Here is a 23,683-nt window from a genome sequence, read left to right as displayed (position 1 = left end):
TCGACCATGATGAGACCTGGTTTTACAAAAATAAAATCTCAGTTACTGCAGAAAATTACCATATGGATGTGATTGGGTGGACCTCTGGAGATGATATAGTCCAAGCTGTTGCTTAAAGCTGTCACCTACGTACAACAGGTTGCTTAGGAGCAGATCCAGTTGGGCTTTGAACATCTTCAGGGATGGTGTCACTCTTTACCCATTGCAGTTTACGGTAGAATATTGCAGTTATGGTAGAGTTTCAGTTGAACAATGTAACAGTTCTGCATCATCTCCATTGTAACTATGTAGACTGTTACATGCCACAGAAATTATTCTTAAGGATCATCATAGATTTCCAATAAAACTTTCAGCATGTAAGAATAAGTGAAGGCCAACAGTCTTAATATAAATGAGGTTGATGCAGTAAGCGGTGAAATTGATATTTTTTTCGATGGTAAATCAAACTTCAGTCTGTACTTTGAATATGAAAGAATATGAAACTGAGTAATAAGTAGATAGATTTAAAAAGTGATAGTTACCTTTTTACAGAGAGACTATGAAATAAATTTATTAATTCTCTGTATAGACTTAGTCCAGGTTAGTATACAAACTAGCTAGATCACATCCAGTCATACTTGTTGAAAAAATTGAAAAAGCACAATGAAGAGCATGTAGAAAGGAAACTAAACATTGTACAGATCATTACCTATTGCAGGAATCACTTGACTGTGATTCAGAAGTCTGCTTAATTGAAATAAAGCATGTGAGACACTAGGAAAGGGAGAGAAGAATTTTCTTAACAGCTTGTATTCATTACTAGCTAATGGTATAATTACAGACTAGGAATTAAAATCATAATCAGGTAGAGTGAGAATAAACTGGAATAATATCAAAGTGTAATCTCAGGAGATCTTTAGCGTGAACTTATTAAAGGTACATAATTTTAGAGCAAGGTGTGATGTTAAAAGGGTAGTATTTTTGTTGTTCTGAATATCCCTTTTTATTTAGAGAAGCTAGATAATTTGTAATATAAATGCTACTCCCTCTCAAGGTTTTTCTGCAGTTTTAGTGGAACCTCTCTGTCATTTATACTAAGGTGGTCTCTGTTCTTGCCATCTTAAGGGAACGCTTGTCAATTGATCTCTAAATTAAACTTGGGGCTCTTTTGCTAAAATAGAGTGATGATGATGGAAAAGCTCTATAAGCTTTTCTGTTAGCTCCTCAGTATCTGGAGTGTAGCAGCAAAGATAATGTTTACAGAAATGAGTGGAAGGTTCAGTGCTGATCATGTTTCAATGGGAGCAAGTAAGTCGTCAAGTGCAATGTAGTAAAAAATTAGGAAAATGAGGACATTAAACAGTAATTGCAAATCTTTAGCATGAGCTTATAAAATGTGAAAACCATGATTACAGTCAGGTAGAGAAAAAGTCTGAGTCAAAATGTTGCAGAGCAGTTTTCTAGATTATAAAGATGCCCTCAAAGAATACAGGGGCAAAATGACAGCCTATCTTTCTATTTCGCTTGGGTTAAGAATTTTAAAAAAACACAAACAAAGAAGATGCCTTTTCAGCTCCAGTCATTTTCAGTGCCTGGATCTTCAGCACCTGGTTTAAAAACCAGCAGAGAAATAGGTAGCTTAATGGCATGTTAAAATGCAATGCGTAATTTCATCCATTATTTGTACCCACCGCTCCTGATAATTTTGAATGAAAAATAGTGCGTAAGGGAAAGCAACAGCTCAGAGATGATAGCAGGGCTCTTACACCTGATCCAGTCATCTTATGTGGCTTGCAGATAGATACACTGGAGTGTACTCAGTGGGATTGCTTTCAGAGTTGTGAGGATGCGTGAGGAGTGAGAGGGAGGTACATATCAGTGATATTAGCTCAGTGGATGTTGAACTGCCTGTTGCACAGGCTGGCAAAGAAGGGATTTTGGAAGGCAAAGAGATTGCGGGAGATAAAAGTAATTTACTTGTGCTTTTGTTTACTTTTTCTCCTCCCAAGCCAGTGTCTTCGTTTCCCATTAGCAATACATAAAACTTTCACATGTAAATGCATATCTGTCGTGGATATCTGGGCCTGTTTAGATGTCACTAGTATTAATTGTGTAGCCAGTTAAGCTTGCCTTTTTATGAGATTTTTCCTTGCAGGAAAAATCACTAGCTTCTGATCTGACTGAAGCATAAAAGCATATGCTTAGAGTCCCATTCAGGTAAATCTTAGATACATTCAAAGAACAGTTAAAGAAGGAATTTCATGTGGGGAGAGTCTGGTATATGAGAGCTTTCTAACTGCAGACTTTACATCTAGTTTAATTATCACAGAGTTGCTTGGCTTGTGACTATAATGAAATGGCTTTAACCATTTCTGTAAATTAGGCACAAAGTATTTAAACTGAGGGTGACTGGAAATTTACTTCTTCATTTTTTATATTATTTTTTGTATGAAAAAGGTAGATATTCTCTGAAGGAGAACTGTCGCAGCTGTAATTAGCTGTGCAACAGACAACTAATAAAGTAAAAAAGAAACAATTTTTTTGAAAAAAGAAAAAGAGCATATTAAAAAGGATATAGCAGAAAATGGCTGTGCACATGTACATACAGCTCTACAGTTGTTTTTTTTTTTTTTTCCCAAGGTTAAAAACATTTTTTGTAACCTTAGAGGAAAGTCACCATTGGAAAATGAGTTACAGTTATATCCAAGTGCAATTCATCTGTTCAATAAAGTCTGAGTTCGGTGATCCATGGAAGTCTGCAAAAGCCTTTGGTGCTTGGACTTTGTGATGCAGAATTTTTGCTGAATAGTCTTCAAAGTGCACAGCATGTTATTTTTCTTACAGTTCAGCTGATTGGACAAGTGAGAGTGTTATTCTTATTTGGTTAATTAGTCTTACGTAAATGTATTTTTCATAAAATAAGATAATTCTCTATGAACTTTTTGTAACTTTTACAAACTACTAATATACTTCTGTTTTATTTTTGTAATTTAGTTGATGTTTTTTGGAATCTTTTTGTGCCTGGATGCTTTTCTGTATGTGTTCACCCTGCTTCCTTTGAGAGTGTTTCTGGCAATGTTCCGGTTCATCACGTTGCCTTGCTATGGCTTACGGTAAGTTGATTTAAGAGAAAGGTCTTGATACCCTTAAATAATGCGCTCAATTTTGTGGCCTTTCAGTGCCTTTTGAACTGCTAGTGATTTCTTCCACTGTCAAATAGATGTTTTGGTCTAAACTGGCTGAAGCCAAAGGTGTCGGGGGGACCTTTAAGCTTTGCACCAGTCACTAACTGATGGTGGTGTTTCCTTCAGACATAAAAGTTAAGGTAACAGTGATGTACTTTATGAAAGCAAAATGTACTTTTAAAAAGAGGTTAGTAAAGGATGGGGATGTAACATTACCCTATAGTTTTGTTCTTTTAACTAACATCTATTTGAACGGTGTTTTAAGATTTCTTGGAACTTGAGATAATGACTTGGCTCATGTCTTTTGATATTAAAAGAAAAGGTTGATTATTATTTTTTTTACAACAAGGTATTTCTTATTTCCATGGTAATCCCACAATGGTAAACCCCCAGGATCCTTGTATAAAATGTGTGGCTTTATTTCTCTCAAAGAATCTTAGAGACTAATTGGATGGGACTTATTAATCAGAATATTATTAAAAAATTTTAGATCTTAACCACTTGCTTTTTTGTTCAGATCAATACTAAGAAGTTGCTAATTCATAGGATTTTTGGTTTGCCTTTCTGGCATAGTCATCAAAAATCGGATGGAATTAATTTCCTTCATAAAAGTTGCTACTTCATGGTAAAGCTGATTATGTAAGCCTTAAGCGTAGCCTAAAAGAAAAGGAGTATTTGTATTGATGTTGTAATTTTTCCTTGAATAAATAAGGACTTCAGAGTTTTGATTCTGGATTTCCCCAAAATGAAGTTGATTAATGGTAGCTGACTGGTTTTTTTAATTATTTTTTTTTAGTTGCTTGCATTTGCATTATTAATAGTCTTTTATTTGTGAAGTGCTTCTAGGTGCATAGTTTAGAATATATTTCTGATTAGAGCAAATGCTAGTCTAGTTGCATAAGATAAAATATTTTAAAGGGTATTGTTAAGTTGAAATGTTTGTGCTTTGATGCTTAGTATAGGCACTAGGTGGCAGTCTGTAACATCTTATTGCTGATGATTTTGAGCTAAATCTCAGATTTTTGTTATGTTAAGGAAGTTTTCCTAGCTGTGTAAAAAAAATATTCAGCTATTCAGTTTTAACCTGATGACAAGTCAAATTATGTGCGTATTTTAAATATCTGTATGGAAGCTATTGCTAAAATACTAAAATTCATGTAAATGTAAGGGATTTTACCCTATCATTTGGATCGTACTACTTTTTTCCGTTTAAAGTGTTTTTCCTTGTTTATAAACTCAGCTTTGCTTTTGACAAACAATTTTTCTGCTCTTCTGAAAGTACAATTAAAAATTTGAAAGACCAGTTGCTGATTTTGGGTGTTGTTCTAGATACTGAAGAAAGCAACGTTGACAATACCATATATACTTAAACTGGCGTGTTTATGCCTGTATATATGTACACACACTTGCAATGTTAAAACTTAGTCTGCTTGCTTGACAGTAGTTTTAGTGTGTGAGGTAGTATAGAATTCAGTTGAATCTGCTTTACTTGACTATGTTAACTTTAAAGTGTTATCAGGTAAGAGACAGTGAAACTGAGGTTATCTTCAGTGAAGAAGGCTTTGTTTTTTGAACAACTCCTGAAGCAATTTCTTCTGTCACAGTTCCCTCAAATGTTTATGGAATTTATTTCCCTAGAAACACTTTACACGTTCATTGCTTGAGACTTTGTCTCATTCATTAATGTTTTAAAGCTGGTGGCTTTTTATTGAAAGGTTCACAATTCTTGTTTATAGTATGTAATGGAACTTTTTCAGATGCAATGATTCTTATTTCCAAATATTCAGATCCTGCACTTTGCTTTTGGGTTGTTTTTTTTTTTTAATTGTTTTTCTAGGTATGCTGATTTGATATGGCAAAAAAACCTTGGGATTTTATTTTATAATGTGAAATATATTTTTATGTATTTGTGACAAAATAGAGCTCAATAGGTAAAACACATCTGTAATTGCAAAAGGTATTTACAAAGCAGGTGGCTGTTTCCTTTAGCTTGTATTTCCTCACAAATGTCATGTTGAGAGACATGGCTAGTTGTTCTTTGAACCTGCCACATCATATTCCATTCTGTGTAGTAAATAAAAGTGCTCCTCCCTTCATCTTGACTTTTTTCTCAACATCTCAGTGAAGTGATTGAGCAGTGAGTGCTCTGTCTCCCTTCTGGTTTATGCTTCAGTTCATTTATTTCCTCATAACTCCTTCTGCTCTTTTCAGTACCGAAAAAGGTTGTTTTACCCATGATTTCTTTAAAACAGTAAAAACACATTTGATGTAGGATGGGCTAATTCCTGTCTATGGTATTGTGTGCAGTGCTTAAATGTAGGGGGAGTGCTTTATAAAAGCATCTTCCACATGTTTTAATATTCCATCTCACAGAGCTCTGAAAGGGAACAAAGAGTAATGTATCTTAAATAAATTTGTTTCCTTTTTCTGCCTAGACAGTGTAAGTGCTTCAATTTGGCTGCTAAGTCATCTTTCCTCATCACTTGATCTTTCCTTTTGAGTAAATTTAGTTCTGTGTGTTTGTCAGAGTATATTGGTGTTAACATAGCTATTTTAGAGAGAATAAAGCTTTGAAAACTTTAGTCAGAAGAATCCAACATTCTGTCATTAAGTAAACTAAACTGCTGGTTAAATTGCTGTGGTCAAACTGGCAGTGGCTGAATCATCAGATTGTGGTGGTTTTGGCAGGTGCAACTTCCATTGCTGATATGCCCTGTAAATGCTAGGGTGCTCTTAAAAAAATTAACAAACACTTCACAAAATTAAATTAAATCTTCTGAAATTACAAAAAAAATATAAAATAATCAGCTCTGCTGTGTTTTCTTCCAAGTCACGGAAAGAAGTTTCCTAAATTATTCTCTTTGAATCATTTAATTAAAATATTCTTTGACAACATAAAAGCACATACTTTGCTGGAACAGCACATCTAAGGTAGAGAGAGAAGTGGACCTGGTGGAGTTCTCTTCAGAATTAGTCTGTGGTGACAGGTTCCTGAAACTAACTCTACCTGTGGTTGAAAGGTATGGTTTTTTTTCACAATTCAGACACATTTTTTTATTAATACCTCAGAGACAGAGATTACGTGCAGATTATCTCTGCTTGATTTGAAACCCTTTCATAGAACTAACTTCTTGTTTTTCTTGAAAATATGATGCACACCAATAAAAGCTCTTATGGGAACATGGAAAAGCTCTTCTGTATTATTTGAAAAACACCATCACATGAAAGCTAAAATTGTACATTAGTGGAACTGATGGGACTCCCAATTTAATAAGACTTAAAGGCATTTTAAATCTTGTCCACAAAGCATGTAAGGACTTGTTATGGAAAGTGAGACTTTTTTTTCTCCAAATTCTAGTTTTCCTAGGAAAATACAGCAGTAAATTATGAATTTTCTTGTATGTGAAGATTGAATGACAAGATATTTACATTTTTTCCATGTGGGAATAGATATAGATTAGAAATACGTGGTCTGTGTTTTTCTTTTACTCTGCACTCTTCTCCCTGAAATAAGTGAATTTAGGTCCTGTCAGCAATAATATCATTAACTTCACTTGTATTATATATCCCTCTGAAAATTCCCATTGCCCTCCTGTGAAATCATAGATTTGTGCTCTTCAGTTAGGAAGTATAGTGCAGCATTACTTCATGAAAGAAACTGTAGAAAGCAAGCATCTCAGGAATTAAAAAAACCAAACAAACCAAACCTGGCATTCTTATTATAGACATTATGTCTTTGTTCATATTATCAGGTTATTAAATAAATTTGAACCTCTGTTGCACACTTATTCCCAAGCCTAATGTATTTATTTTTTTTGCTATGAGCTATAGCTGTTAAATACATACACTTCCTATTGCCTGGTTAAGTTCATTGGGAAATTAGTGCATCTGCCCACCAAAATGTCTGGCTCTCTACCAACCGAAAAAAAGGCAGGTGTATTCAGTTTTTTTTTCTGTAGCAAACTCTCAGAGCAAGTACTCCTTTCTCCTTTCCATAACAGTGCATAGTGTAGCAACATTACAACCTTCTCTTTCTTTCTTTCTTGTAAATCAGACCGAAGGGAAGAGCACTTTCACTTCCTTTATAGGATGGAATGTGGTGTCACAGGGATTCCTCCTTGGTGAGTAAATCCTGATTTTCTTTTTCATTCTGTGCTGTCAGCCAAATTCACACATCTACGTGTAATCAGCAAAAAGACTGATTACAAATGTATAGCTAAATTAACCAACATAACTTCAAAGGGGTAACCAACCCTTAGTTTAGTAACCAACACATGAAATTGATCCAGTGCTGTATATGGTAGGTATATTTCCATATGTAACTTTGCATCACTGTGGAAATAGGTTGTGATCTTAATAGATATAAAACATTTTTTACACAGAGCGCCTGCGGAGCAGCTCAGCCCAATTTAAAACAGGGTATCTTGGAAAAACTATAGCCCCTGCTGTACTTAGTTTATAGTGCCTTAAGTTTTTTTTACATTGTTTTAAGTAACACTTGAGTCAGGTTCATAGCTATTTTTTTGTGTGTACTTCAGGCGGGTTTTTCTGTAATGCTTAACCTAAATTTTGAGGAGTTCTGAATCACTGTGGAAATAGGTTGTGATCTTAATAGATATAAAACATTTTTTACACAGAGCGCCTGCGGAGCAGCTCAGCCCAATTTAAAACAGGGTATCTTGGAAAAACTATAGCCCCTGCTGTACTTAGTTTATAGTGCCTTAAGTTTTTTTTACATTGTTTTAAGTAACACTTGAGTCAGGTTCATAGCTATATTTTTGTGTGTACTTCAGGCGGGTTTTTCTGTAATGCTTAACCTAAATTTTGAGGAGTTCATTGCCAGGTATCTTAGTATTAGACTTGAAGTTGATTCTCTGCATAATAAAATATAGCACTTTAGCATATGTTCATTTACTGACTTCAATTATAGTTGATTCTGTTACTAAAAAAATAAAAGCCCTGCTGTACTTAGTTTATAGTGCCTTAAGCTTTTTAATATTATTTTAAGTAACACTTGAGTCAGGTTCATAGCTATTTTTTTGTGTGTACTTCAGGCGGGTTTTTCTGTAATGCTTAACCTAAATTTTGAGGAGTTCTGAAAGTTCATTGCCAGGTATCTTAGTATTAGACTTGAAGTTGATTCTCTGCATAATAAAATATAGCACTTTAGCATTTGTTCATTTATTGACTTCAATTATAGTAGATTCTATTATTAAAAAAATAAAACCTTAATGAAAGCTAATTCTAGTTGTCACTTATTTGAAACCTCATTTTTTTTTTTTTATTTATTTTGAGACAGCTCTCATCGGGGCCTAACAGCAAGGTTGGTTTTGTTTCATTCTTAGCATGGTTTCGTGCTGTGTTGTGTGCATGTAGAGGCTTTTTATTGTTTGAGAAATGGAATGCCATCTAATCTTGGCAAATTGAGCTCATCATATCTTAGAATTCTTCATTTGGGTCATATTTTTATCAACACGTAGTGTATATATCTAACAATTTTTCCACAGTGAAGTCCTGCATACTGTAAACTGTATCTCTTTTTAAAAAAGTCTCGAACTGGCTATCAGATTTGATCAAAGTAGCTTTTCTTCCTGAAGCCAAACTTAATGCCAAATTTGAGTGTAACTGTAGGAAAATATTTCCAAGAGATCACTTTGTGCCTTTTGAAAATTCTTAGTGTGCAGCTCTGTTGGCAATTACACCCTTCAGGCAAACTTGCTTAGGTTTTGTTTTCCCTGATATCTTTACTTAGTCTGCTAACAGCAAAATATCCCCTTATGTGTTAATCTGATCATTCTTGCTAATGCTTCATATAATATTAGAAATTTATGATACCACAGTTCATTAGTGAAGGACTTTGATCACAACTGAGTATCTGCATGTAAAACAAAATCCTGCAGTTGAGGTTCCATAAAAGTGTCTGTGATGTAAAAACGGAGAACGAAAAGATGCATAAACAAAACTTCTAACTAGACCACCATTTCAATAACTTAATTACTTTATTAATATAAACCTCAGTGGTTTTCTGATTATTTCAAAGTGTTAATATTGAATAAATGATACCATTAGAAAACATTTGCCTCGCAATACTTCCTCAAACTTGTAATCTCAGTGCTAAAACACTTCTTCAGTGCATTATTAGCCAAACAACCTATATAAATGAAAGGCTTTTTTTAGTATTGTGAAGTACAATAACATTTATAGAAATAATACTGTTAAGAGTTTATAAATGTTTATGCAGGTGGTTTCATTATTTTGCTAAGACTAAAATATCCATCTAATGCATTATTGCAATGATAGTGTAGTCATTTCTTTAAATTGCAGTACCTGGAATCAGTATTGGAAATTTTCTCTGTGCTGTGACGGAGTAATTGTTTAGTGTAATCTTAATCATTTGGATGAAACTGTACTAAAGGAACCAACTAAAAATGCGATAAACTATAAAATTAAACAAGAAAAATGTATTGAATTCCTGATGGTTTAAAAAACAAAGAACAAATAAACAAAAAACCTAAAACTAAAACCAAAACAGTCAAAATCCAAACAACTCTACAAAGTGACTGGCAAACCATATGTAATCAAACTAGAAGAATTGAGGAGCACCAGAAAGCCTGAAAGACAAAAGTAGATAAGTTGTATGGTAGCATGTGACAGTCTGTGCAGAGTTGAGTTTAAAATAATATATACTGAGTGCTTACTCATCGGATGCTCAAGTAATTAAGTACTCAGATGAGTATACTTGTCTGCAGATTACTTTGTATACAGTATAATGAAAACATTGCTCATTTTGCAATGACAGTTGCAGAAAAGCAGACTATAAATGACACTAGTGAGGTTTTAGATTTATTTTATTTTATATAGCAAGAAAAAATTCCTGTTTGTCCTGGGGTGCTTTTTATGTTCCAAATGATTTAACCACTTTAAATTCAATAAGCAAGGGTTATTAAAACACTGAACACCCGATCTTGAGTTTTTTGAAAATCAGTCAGGCAAACTTATGCATTAGCTACTTGTGATTTGTGACATTAAAGCCAAATATCAGTAAACTGTGATTTATTTTTAATAATGCTCTCCTTATTGCTAAGTAACTTAATTGCACAGCTGTTGGAACAAAAAAAGGGATTGGTGTGGTAGAACCATTTCAATAACTTAATTACTTTATTAATTAATATAAACCTCAGTGGTTTTCTAATTATTTCAAAGAATATTGAATAAATTGGTGTGGTAGGTGCTGATACACAGAAAGTCTTGAGCTGTTTTGCTTCTTTAATAACTTAAAGGAAAAATACTGTGAAATCCAACATGCTGTTCAGTTGAAAGAGTCACAGACATTATGTATCAGTAGTATGACTGTTTGTATGGTTGTATCCTTTATGAATGATTTAACCTAAAGGTTTTCAACCAGTAGATGGAGACAGAAGTCTTACTACTATGTGAAATGGGGATCATGGCCTTTGGAGTATGGTATCAAAAAGACATGCCTTGAAAATGAGAGTCAGGCAACTAGTTCCTTAAACTTCCACTTGTCTAAGGAGATTGCCTATGACAAACACTGTTTTTCACACCAAATTTTTCTCCACTGGGTAGCTGGTATATTTGTAACTTGAAAGAAGTTTGACTCTTAATTTTGCAACAGTTACAGTGGATTTTCTTACAGATGTCACCAGTAATCAAGAAAATAATTTGGATTTTCTTTTTTTTTTTGTTCCTAAAATGTATAGTACAAACTTGTGGGTGGCCAGAATATTTGATATTATTCTGATTTGGTAGTATTTAAATTTTGTTCTGTAGAAAGTACAGAATAAAGTAGTAAAAAGTAACTCTTCCTAACTGTTTGTAAGGAAAGTTGCTTGGGTTTAGCTTTCTAAAGGGTAAACATAGACATAATGTGAGCATTAAACCTTGAGCTTATAAATAGTCTTGAAAAAAGTAATTAACAGACAGATTGTCTGAATTCCTGGTTCTTGGTTGATGTTGATTAGTGCAGTGTATAAATTTTGCTGTACCTTCAGCTGCCTCAGACCCTGTTTGTCCTGGGGTGCTTTTTATGTTCCAAATGATTTAACCACTTTAAATTCAATAAGCAAGGGTTATTAAAACACTGAACACCCGATCTTGAGTTTTTTGAAAATCAGTCAGGCAAACTTATGCATTAGCTACTTGTGATTTGTGACATTAAAGCCAAATATCAGTAAACTGTGATTTATTTTTAATAATGCTCTCCTTATTGCTAAGTAACTTAATTGCACAGCTGTTGGAACAAAAAAAGGGATTGGTGTGGTAGATGCTGATACACAGAAAGTCTTGAGCTGTTTTGCTTCTTTAATAACTTAAAGGAAAAATACTGTGAAATCCAACATGCTGTTCAGTTGAAAGAGTCGCAGACATTATGTATCAGTAGCATGACTGTTTGTATGGTCATATCCTTTATGAATGATTTAACCTAATGGTTTTCAACCAGTAGATGGAGACAGAAGTCTTACTACTATGTGAAATGGGGATCATGGCCTTTGGAGTATGGTATCAAAAAGACATGCCTTGAAAATGAGAGTCAGGCAACTAGTTCCTTAAACTTCCACTTGTCTAAGGAGATTGCCTATGACAAACACTGTTTTTCACACCAAATTTTTCTCCACTGGGTAGCTGGTATATTTGTAACTTGAAAGAAGTTTGACTCTTAATTTTGCAAAAGTTGCAGAGGATTTTCTTACAGATATCACTAGTAATCAAGAAAATAATTTGGATTTTCTTTTTTTTTTTGTTGTTCCTAAAATGTATAGTACAAATTTGTGGATGGCCAGGATATTTGATATTATTCTGATTTGGTAGTATTTTAATTTTGTTCTGTAGAAAGTACAGAATAAAGTAGTAAAAAGTAACTCTTCCTAACTGTTTGTAAGGAAAGTTGCTTGGGTTTAGCTTTCTAAAGGGTAAACATAGACATAATGTGAGCATTAAACCTTGAGCTTATAAATAGTCTTGAAAAAAGTAATTAACAGACAGATTGTCTGAATTCCTGGTTCTTGGTTGATGTCGACTAGTGCAGTGTATAAATGTTGCTGTACCTTCAGCTGCCTCAGACCCTATGTGATAAGCATTGAGCTTGGCATGCTTCTCCTTTGGTTAATTGACTGGGCTGAAGCACAAGCGTGCTGGGGTGGAATAGGGTGGTACACACATCACTTTCTTATATTAAAAGTAATAATAAGCTTGTATATTTCCATAAACATGCATTTGTATAATTATATTATTTGGTGCCATGTTGTGTGCCATTATTTGGCGCACAAGGGTTTGTGTCAGTGGAGATTTTTCTGTAAATTAGTAGATGTAATGGTAAATGTACCCAAAGGCTGAGGAGTTTGAACATCTTGTTAGGTACGTGCTGTAGCATATGGAAATCCCTGTGTGTGTTTTTCTGTGTTGTCTTAATTTGCTAGTTAGTGTTGCAGTGTGAGAGAGTCTATCTGTAGAGGAACACTTGGATTTTCACTTTGAATTCATGCAGATTGAAGGATCATCTCATGTTTAAACAGCTCAGTGTGTTCAGTTGTAGTAATAGTAAAGCAATACAAGATTTTATGTAGCGGATAATAGAAAGAATGGATAAGCCTTACTCTTCACTGTTAAGGTACTTTGATGTTTGAAGAAGTTTAGTTTAAAAATTTGATTCTTTGGTAGTCTGTACAGCTAAACATGGGAGCTCGAGGCTTAGCATAATGAAACCACTTGTAAAATTCTGTCAAGAGCATCTTGGAGAACATGACTTACAGAAAAACTATTAGAAGAAATAATGGAATAATGGCAGAAAGTAATTAGGTGAAAAGACAGAAGTCGCATATCTTAATAAGGCATATTTGAAGGACAGCCCAAATGCCCTGAATCCGTGTATTTATTGGCTTATGAGATGTGAAACTTGCAGTTTCAAATCCATTAAGCTGTGCAGTCAGCCTAATTGGGAAACAATTCACATAAGTGAAATCCAGTAGGAAACCAGAGGAACTGCATCTTGGAAAAAGGCTCTCATTATACTATCTTTTAAGAGTGGTTTTCACTAAAGAAAGTGTTAATATTTAATTCACTTCTGCAGCATCACTGTATGCGTGGGATAGCTTTGAAGGAAAAGACAAATTGATTTCTGTAGAGAGATTCTACTACTTACAGTGTTGTAACCAGAGCGAATAAATACAAAGTAGGATTGTTATGCTCACTCTTTATTTTTCTTATTTTCTCACTCATGAGAAAGAGCACCCTGTCACACTTCATGCGCAACTCTAAAAATTCAAAGTCTTTAGAAATGAGCTAAGCTGTTTCAGCTTCCTGTATCTCTGTTCAGTGGTTTCTGGAGTTACGCAGTAGCTCAGTATTGTCTAGTTTTTACCTCTTGGCTTCCCACTTTCAAATCAGATATTGAAAGTAGTATTAGAACTATGCCTGGTATTTTTTGTTTGTTTCTTGACGTTTGTATAGTTGTCATAGCTTGGCTGATACTGGCTTTTTTCTTTTTTTTTTCAAAGTCTGTAGTACCCATGAGGTGGATAAGGTACAGCATTATGAATTTATATGTGATATTAATCACAAGGTCTGATTATTTAGTACTCAAGATGGTGCTGAAAATACTTTTGAGTGTTGGCACTGGAGACAATAAGTAGAAACATATATTGAGAAAAATGAATGTGGAAAAAGTAATGTGTATAATGGCTGGGCTAAGACAGGCATAAAATAACATCAGCCTCTGTGTGTTTCTATGTATGAAACAGTTTAATGTGAAGGATAGGAATGATTTGTGACAAATGCAGTTTAAACCAATGTGGACCTCACCATATACTAAAACTGCAACGTTCAGTTCTCACCGAACACTGACTACATCAGTTCATAACCACAGGCTTTGCAGTCAGTTCTGTATATTTGCCAAAAGGTGACAAATGATTAGACTTAATCCACTTACTTGATCTCCTTGTCTTTGTAGGAAATAATTATCCCTACCCCATATTATATTCAGAGCCACACCTCAAAATCCTTTTGTAAATGTTATTAGCCAGAGCGGAAAAGGATTCTGCTGCAATAAAAGTGCTTTTGTGGATTTACGCAGTAGTCATGGTTAATCTCTTTTTCAATCAGATACATATTAGCTGTAGACCCTACGTTACTTGCCTAGTCAATAAGAAGAGGTCTTTCTTAGTGTATGATGAAAGAACACTGGAATATATTTTAAATGCCAGGATCTTCTTTCTCTTTTTGCTTTCTAGAGAGCAGTTTTCTGTAGTCAGCCTTTGCAGTAATCCCTTGTACTGACTGAGGGTTAGAGGTGCTGAGAGCTCTTCTGTCATCAAACTCACTAAATTGAAACAGTGAGGATATTTTTGTGACTTCTTTTAAAGATGTATTTTGAAGAAGTTGTCATAGGATTACTGTTGGTTCTGCTTCTCACATAGCTGAGAAGCACAAGAAGTTATTGCACAACTTTGAATAGGACATTAATAGAGTATTTTTACTTAAGACTTCAGGGGGGGAAATGGAGTGTTTATTGCAGTTTTTTCAAGATACACAAGCTACTGAGAAACTAGATCCAAGTCACTTTGAGAGATAAAATTCTCTAAAAACATTATTCGAAGGTACTCTGTTCTACAAAAGCTTTATTTCTGTAAGGCACAGCCATCAAGTGTCGTTGATCTGACCCTTTTGGGCAGCCTTTGAATTGAATTGCTGTGATGCTGAGTTTGTTATGTACACAGCATATTCCACAGCTTGTGACTGGGCTGGGGGTTGAGGATCTTTGACGTTATCTGTAAGCCAGAAAACCTTTAATGTGATAATTTTAAGCCTGTATTGGATTCATGGGCATCAAGTCATTTTCCTGTGGAAATCTTTCTGAAGGACTGATCAGGGAACTTCATGAGCAGGTTCTGCTTACAACTGCATTTCAACGAGAGACCATCCCGTGGTAAAAATTGGTACCTTGCCATGCTTTTAAAACAGCCTTTTGAAGTGGGTTTCTCTCTTGCTAGTCAGGTTTTCTCTACCAGATACTCACTACTTCTCTAATGATAAGGTAGGTGTTGGCTGGAAAAATGAAGATGCAGGCAAATACTGGGTGTGCTGGAAAATGGGCACTTCCAGTTTTCTTAAAATTTTGTAAATTGGTGTTTTCCCCCCAGCTGAGTCTTAACTGAAAGTGTGGAGAAAATTCACTGAGGCTTTTTGCCAAGGACTTAGTCTGAAATAGAATGGTTACTGTTACAGGATGACTTCTGAGAGCAAGAAGATATGTCTTAGGGTGAGAAAGCTACTCTGAGCAGTTCTGGTGTGCGGCACCAGGTTGAATTCTATTCAGCATATAATAATTTTAATACAAATTATGCAGTGTAAAGTGTATAATAAAAGGAGCAGTTGCACTCCATTCATAGTGTAATACTGTAAATTTGAGAGTCCTGGAAACGTTCTCGCTCGTACTTCTAGAACAAGCATGATCTATCTGAGAGTGTTCTAGTGCATGGATGCTGTCTTGGGGCTTGTTTCTTTGGAATGGAAGATGACAAAGAAACCCAAAATAAAACACTCTAGTTCCAATGTTGTGTTTAAATAGAATGAGTCCTGTAGCTGGGATTTTTGCCTTGTCTGCAGGGGCTGTAGGATGTCTTGACTCCCTGAGGTCATAAGTAACTGTTTGGATGTTTGTTGTTTTTTTTTTAAAAAGCATGAATTTTTATCAACTTTTTTTTTAACAATGTTATCAGTTTATGGGAGAATTGTCTAATTTCTAAATAACCTAGTGATTTAAGAATACAGAAAACGAAAATTCCGAACTTTCATTCTGCTGATTGGTTCCGACTTTTGGGAAAGGTTATTTTCTGTGGAAGCCTTTCAGTGTGTATTAAAAATACATACATGTAATAGAAGTTATTTCTCTATTTTTTTGATACTTAATTCTCAAATAACCTTTTTCTTTTATTTGAAGGCTTTATAAAGGCTTTGCATCCTATTAATGCTAAACTAAGTAAATGGACAAGTAAATATTGCCTTGCAATTTCATTATGCTTATGGCTGCTATTGTGGGAACGGAAGTAAAGCTGTTTTCTTCCGGCGTTTTCAGTTTATTGGATGAAATTGTGTAATGATTCATTTAATCTACTTGTGGGGCTATAGATAGAAAACTTCTGCATTGTTTCAAGATCAGCCCAAGCTCTGATGTCAAACTGTTTGCATTTACTGCTGTACAGCATAGAGCTAAAAGAAGATACGGAATTGCATTTAGAACCTGTTCCTCAGCATCTAGTTCATTATACTGAAATTGAAGATGGCTGCTTCATTTCTTTTTCTTTTGGTTATAGCAAATACAATTTCTGTAACTGAGGAAGTAGAAATGATAAGTAGAACAGGCTGGAAGAGGGAAGGTAAATTAAAAACCAAAGGATGTGCATGCAGAAGGCTCTTAGCAAGTGAGAACTCTTACTCAGCAAGTACAGTATTTTAACTAAATGGATGTGGCAGATGAGAGAAATGTGATCCTGTTCAGGAGTGTGATCTTGTAAATGTGTAACACAGTCTTGATGGTCCTTATGTGTTGGAGTGAGGGACGGGGGAAGGGGCAATAATAAACTACATTAAAAATATATCCTCGATTAACAGCGTCTGTAAATTCCTATTGACTTAGTAACATTTGCATTTTGTGGGTATATGACATTTAGTGGAACTTTTTGCCCTTTGTATTTCAGTGATAGACGTTTGCTACAACCCGCTCAGGTATGTGACATTCTCAAAGGAGTTATATTGGTCATCTGCTACTTCATGATGCACTATGTTGACTACTCTATGATGTATCATCTGATAAGGGGACAGTCTGTCATAAAGCTCTACATCATCTATAATATGCTTGAGGTAAGAATGGTGGCATCAGAATATCAAGCATGCTTTTTTTCAGATTATCTAAAATATTGTTGTATTACAGTATTTGTTCTTAGAATATGGCATGTAGCCACGGTAAGCCCAGATGCAGTGAAACAGACACATTTGTGAAAAATACGTTTTCTCGATACTGCTTCATATTACCTAGTTCCTGGAGCTTATTAATCAATTTAGTTGAATGAAAATTGAGAACTGGAAATGGAAGAAGAAATGTCTTAAACTGAAATGCAGGAAGTGGAATGAATGATGTTTTGAACTCATTGAGAAAAGTCAAACTGTTGATTTGAAACAGTGGTAAGATTCTGAAAGAGCAGAGAAGGAAGATGGTAGAAGACACGGAATTTGGTTTTTAATTATTCATTATGGAAATATAGCTTTCATTGTATGCAAGGACAGATGTTGCTGCTTAACCTGTCTCAGTCCTGGCTGGTGGGCGAAAGCCTGAGTACAAAAGCAGTATGTTGAATGAATATAGTGAAACAAGAAAAGGAAATTCTGGTTTAGGGGGTAGGATAAAGAGAAATTCTGGGTGGAAAAAAAGAGTCTTTCTGTTTTGTAAAGCATGAGATTTTTAATTTTACTTCTATGATCAATGATTCACAAAGTAAATAATACTTTTATAGCTACAGTCTTATCTGTGTCCTGCAAATATAGGACATACGAGGAATTCAACCTCTTAAAAGGACTCAATCAGAGCTTTGTACACAAGAGTTACTCTATCAGGATTCTCTGAATAAGATACTAATCCTTATTTGAACATCTGTTGCACCTTTGTTTGAACACTGCTAAAACAGGGCTATGCTTTATGCAAAATCTGAATATTTTGTCTAAAGGTACTTGTTCTTTCCTCATAAAATATGAAAATATTGCATAAGGAACACACTTCATTATCCTAAGTGAAATAAATATCCTACAAACCACCTCAGTTGTTTTTTCATAGGGTTTTGTTTCCTTTGATTTTAGAGTTGCTGAAAAACATGAACAAATATCAAATTGAGTTACTATGTGGATTTTAGTTGTTTTGGGAAGTAGTCATCCATATATAGTTCTATAATCTGTGAGAGATTATCACTTACTAAATAAATACATGTGCTCAAAATAGCCTTGAAATAAAGAGAAATCACTACTTCAAGTCACTTCTCTTAAAGCTAAGAAAGTACAGCCCTATGTGCTTACCAGGTAATTTGAAGATAGACTGCAGTGTTTGCTGTGAATTGGAAGCCATCTGCCATTCCATTTTGAATGAAGAGTTGAGTTTAGTTTCTTTGCTACTTTTGTCAGAACCAAATTTGTGTGTCTCAACTAAGAAGTGTTCCCTGAATTTCTTTTTCTTAGGAAAGGGGGAACTCTTACCACTCATAGTTATTAGAAAAACTACGTTAGACTTTGAAGTTGGAAACTATTTAATTTCCATGATGTCTCATGAAATCCAAGCAGAGGGCATGTTTTTAAAGGACCCCTTTTACCATGCTAGGCTGCAGCCACAGTATGGGCAGAAAATGTCATGGGATCCCACTAAAGACTTGGTTGACAGTCAGCTTTCAACAGTTTGAGTGTTGCCTTGCTTAGGCTACTTGGGTGAACTTTGTTTTTCTTTGCTACTAATGCAAGCAGTGCTTTTTAAGAAACTGTTAAATATGTGGAGTTAGGCTACTTGGGTGATACTAATGCAAGCAGTGCTTTTTAAGAAACTGTTAAATGTGGGGGTTTTTAAATAATAAACTTCACATTTTCACAAGTTTTCAAAATAGGAAGATCTTTTTAATTTAGTTAAATCACTGAGCAACAGAGATGTTTACAATGTCCTAATGTTTTCGGCTGTTGGTAAGTCCAGGGAATACTGTCCTGGACAGATAGAAGGAATGACGAGTCTTCAAATCATGTGCTGAATGCTCCAGATGGACAGCCTGAGGGGAGCATTCAGCACATTTGGCTTAAAATGACACTTTTCTTTTTTAGATTCAGACCCACCGGCTCCTGCTCCTTGTGAAGCCCCAGTGTGCGTTATGCTGGTGACAGCACTCACCATGGAATTCTGCTGGAGCCTGGAGCCGGCATGTAGGGTTTAGGTAAGTCCTATTTGGAAAAGCAAGCAACAATATTGTGTGGTGGGTTTTAATATTTTCTGTCCTGTCAGCTAAGAAACGACAACTGCTTAAATAAAAAGGAAAGCAAAGCCAATATTTTATCTATTAAAACCCTCACAATATTGTGAACAGAAACTTACCAAACTCTAAGCATTCTGTAGTTGGTGTTACTACACCAGGTGTAATTACTCAGTGGGTCATCACAATGAGCAGGAACCAAATAATGCACAACACCTGAATTTACAAAATTTAAAAGCCGAAAACAATACCACTGTAAATATCTCTCAAACTGATGGGGTTTTTTGAGCTTCAGATTTATGATAATTCATCACCTCATGGTTTTGTTCATTTTATTTCATAGGTGATGCTTAAAGAGTAGTATACAGTACAGTTGACTTGAGACATTCAGTAAAAATTTGTTTTAATTCAGCCTTCATGTTTTAGGAAACTTCAATAAATGTTGGCTTGAATTAGTTAAAGTATATGACTTTTCTCCCTTCAGTATGTTTACCTTCAGAACTCTTAATGAAGTCAGGAAATAAATCCCAAATCTAGGCTTACGGTTTGCTTATGTTGTCCAAAGAACTTATTTTCTAGTTAATAGGTATGTGCAGGTACATCATGCACCTAGTTCTATGTTGCCACATGTTGTTTTAACAGGTCCAAAATTGTTGTCTTACAGAGACAGTAAGAGGAATTACCAGTTGTCTTTATCATGTAGAGACAATCAGTTTTTCATGTATAACTACTTCTGTTTGGTTGAGTTAGTAAGCGATGAAAGAGATGTCTTTAGCCAGACTTGTGATACCAAATTTAGTTTTTGAAGTGCTATTTTTGTTGTCCTGTGCAGCTTAGTCTTGAAATTACTGAACTGTAATGTAAAGGCAGAAAAAAAGTCTTTCCTTGTAATGATCTTCAGTTTTACATGCTTGATGATGATGAAGTGTTGAGAACTGGTGGAAGGCACTGTGACCTTTCTTACTGTGGCATTGAATTACGAGCTCAGATCGCTGTCTGTGTTTTTCCTATCTTTAGAATTACAGCAACTTTTGTTCCTACTTGTGCATGTAGTCTGTGGGTTACACTTCAGGTGTTGATAGTTTTTTCAAACTAATTTTCCCTTTTTGACAGACTTTCTTGATCACTTGCTGTTGTGTTATAGTCCTTTTAATTTTGAATTCTGCTTTATGCAGATATTTGTATTGAGTATATACTTTATTCCAAGAGGTAAGGAAAGAGTACAGCCAAGTCTAATTTCAGTCTTTTGTGTACCTATAAGCTGATGTTGTTCCCTATTGCATGTTTAAAATGCACTTGTCATTGGTTTTTTCCCTTATTAAATCCAGAGGGATGGAAAAAACATTTAGAACAGTTTAAGGCAACATACAAATTGCTTTATCAAAGGCTGAAGTCTGAACTGTACTTGGATGACTTCCAAAGAAGCATCTAAGATAACACTACATGGTTATATATTGTAAATACAGTTGAAACGGGGGTAGTAAATTTGAGGGGGAAAGTAAGGTGCTGAGTATACAAAAGGAACAATATTACTGTGAAATCCAGAGTGGAAATGAAATGCACAAAAGATGGAAAGTGATAAATACATTAAACTTTCATTAAGGTCAAGCAGTACTCACAGTGGCATATTCGAGTGTCAGAGAGAACATTATTGCTTTAAGACAGTAAAATTTGTTCTTGTTTAGGTGGCTGATCGTCTCTTTTCTTCATTTGGACAAGATATTTTGGATGCTCTTTACTGGACAGCTACAGAACCTAAGGAAAGAAAAAGAGCTCACATAGGTGTGATTCCTCACTTCTTCATGGCAGTGCTGTATGTCTGTATCCTTTTTCTTCAATAAATCGCAATTTTTTCTAAATTGATTTTCTAAATTAAATTACACAGTAATTGCTCTGCATTTTTAATAGATTTGAAGAATTGATAGTATTCCTAAATTAGTGTTCCTTTACTTTCAAATTACTATTGCCAGTACTATGGGTCTTTAAAATGAATGAAAAAGCCTTTTAAACTGCTTTAAAAAAATCCCTTCATAATGGAATACCATTACAGTAGTGGACAGCTTTTTTAATACCTAATGTATAATAAAATGAAAAACTAGTAGTAGTAATTCATGGAAACTCTGATATTTATTTGCAGTCACAGGGTCTTCAAGACAGTGGGGTTTTGTTATTTAGTGGAATGTTACAGACACCTAATTTGAAAACATTTTCTTGACGTGAAAGGATGATAAACTCATGCATGTTCAGGGTGGAGATGAGTTTAGTGTGAAGTAACCTTATAGTGAACTGATGAAGATGACCTGTAAAGAGATTCATAGTCCAGTTGATGTGGTGATGAATTTAGAATTCTTGTACTTTCCCCTGTTTTCTCTGAAACATTTGGATTAATTTAGAACCTTTCTTCATCTCAGCTTTTTTTCTTGCAGCTTATATTGTTGTTTCTTGTGACGAATGTCATTTGGCTTTTTTTGAACAAAAAAAGTTAACATATTTATTAAAGGGTATAATGTACTGTGGGTACATTACATAGGTTTACATACTGTCTAGCTCTAAATCTAGTTGACAGGGAAATTAAAACTTTTTTGTTAAGCTTTGGAAGCAAAGCAGGGAATTTGACTTCAGGACCAGAGGAAATGGTCTGAAGTTGTGGCAGGGGAGGTTTAGATTAGATATTAGGAAGAATTACTTTCCTGAGAGGGTGATCAGGCACTGGGACAGCCTGCCCAGGGAGGTGGTGGAGTCACCATCCCTGGAGGTATTTAAGAAACATGTAGACATGGCACTTCAGGGCATGCTCTAGTGCCCAAGATTGTTGGTTTGTGGGTGGGTGTGGTGTGTGTGTTGTTGGTCTTTTTTTGGGGGATATTTTTGTTGCTGGACTCTGAGGTCTCTTCCAACCATGATGATTCTGTAACTTCCGGTGCTGTTCAGTACTGTTGTGCAGAAAAACTATTTCCAAATATGTTTCCTTAACCCAGCTCTCTAGTCCTGCATGCTATTCTTATAATGGTTCAAGCAACAACCCTTAACGTGGCCTTCAACTCCCACAATAAATCACTGCTTACCATCATGATGTCCAATAATGTAAGTATGTGGCATTATATAGCTAACCAGAATTTCTTCAGTGTCCTTCATCTTTATGTATCACATGTCTATTTGCATATTATTTGTCTGATTTGTTTATATCCATTTTTATCAATAGAACCTAACTGACTGTTTTTAAAAATTGCAGTTTGTTGAAATAAAAGGAAGCGTTTTCAAGAAGTTTGAGAAGAACAATCTTTTTCAAATGTCCAATAGCGGTACGTATAGCTGTGCTAATCAGGAGAAAAGATGAAGTGAGACGCTGAATATAATATTAATGTTAAAACAGCTTTACCTTGGTGAATTTGAGCATTCTGACTTGAACTCCTTATCTTCCTTATTACGTTTTGGTTCAGTGGGAACTGGGATTCCATTTCCAGGAACAGTGTTTTTCCTTCAATGGCTAACTTTTATTTGAGGTGCTGAAACAACCTGTTTGCTGGGTGCTAAAGATATTATTAAATGCAGATTTCAGATTTAAGTTATGATACTCAAAATATCCATGCTTCAAAGTCTCTGAAGTCTTCTGTGGTTTAAAAAAAGTTGACTTTGTAGCATGCTGTGTTGACAGTGATCTCAGAATGCCTGTTGTTTTGCAGTTGTGAGGATGTGTGTTTCATGAGGAGAAGCTGTTTATAAGTAGCCTTTGATGGTGGTTCTTTCTAATACTGATATCAGCCATCTGAAATATTTGTTGAATTCTTGGTTTCAAAACTAATAGGAGATGCTGCACTTAAGGTTGTGTTAGAGCTTCTTTGCTTGTAATACTTTCTGATCTTTGAATACATTCGGTTCTGTTACTTTGTGCATATGACATTTTGGATAAAGCTATTTATACAGATAAGCAGACAAAATAGAATAGATTTTTTCATTCCAACTCCTGTCTTTTTTAAACCAGAGACCTCAAGCGTTCAATAGGTTAAAAAAAATAATGTAGCTGCTTATTTAAAAATGGATTCACTTAAGGTTGTGTTAGAGCTTCTTTGCTTGTAATACTTTCTGATCTTTGAATACATTCGGTTCTGTTACTTTGTGCATATGACATTTTGGATAAAGCTATTTATACAGATAAGCAGACAAAATAGAATAGATTTTTTCATTCCAACTCCTGTCTTTTTTAAACCAGAGAACTCAAGTGTTCAATAGATTAAAAAAAATAATCTAGCTGCTTATTTAAAAATGGATGATTTGGATTTTTTTGTTATCAAGAGTTAAACTTTCAGCAGATTTGCTTCAGGTTTTGAATTCCAGCTATTCATGCGTTTTTTTGTCTAATTCATCTGCAAACTGCAGTGATGCTATATGCAAATGTTAAATGGCCATTGTTTTGTGATGATTTGGATGAAAGACTGTTTACATAAAATCTTAAATATATCATGTAACAGAAAAGTTAGCAGTCAAATTTAATCTGCCTCATAGAAGTTCTTA

General features: G+C 34.8%; 1 protein-coding gene across 3 annotated transcripts in view; it reads left to right on the top strand.

Moving 5' to 3' along the window:
• The window catches only part of TAPT1 (transmembrane anterior posterior transformation 1), a 43,192-nt gene that overhangs the window by 1,534 nt on the left and 17,975 nt on the right, over nt 1–23,683 (top strand). The window contains exons 1-7 of one of the 3 annotated variants that reach the window (XM_014937127.1): nt 2,987–3,092; nt 7,219–7,285; nt 8,464–8,487; nt 16,877–17,039; nt 20,857–20,992; nt 22,158–22,255; nt 22,404–22,473. In XM_014937127.1, the coding sequence (XP_014792613.1) occupies nt 3,083–3,092; nt 7,219–7,285; nt 8,464–8,487; nt 16,877–17,039; nt 20,857–20,992; nt 22,158–22,255; nt 22,404–22,473 (568 nt within the window). In that variant the 5' untranslated portion in view covers nt 2,987–3,082. Of the gene's footprint in view, nt 1–2,973; nt 3,093–7,218; nt 7,286–8,463; nt 8,488–16,876; nt 17,040–20,856; nt 20,993–22,157; nt 22,256–22,403; nt 22,474–23,683 lie in introns of those variants that run through there. The other 2 variants (XM_014937125.1, XM_014937126.1) reach the window with 2 other exon arrangements.

This window comes from Calidris pugnax, unplaced genomic scaffold (assembly GCF_001431845.1).
Source record: "Calidris pugnax isolate Ruff unplaced genomic scaffold, ASM143184v1 scaffold49, whole genome shotgun sequence".
Classification (NCBI taxonomy): domain Eukaryota; kingdom Metazoa; phylum Chordata; class Aves; order Charadriiformes; family Scolopacidae; genus Calidris; species Calidris pugnax.
Note: the sequence above shows the minus strand (reverse complement) of the source record. Positions and strands in the feature narration are given on the sequence as shown.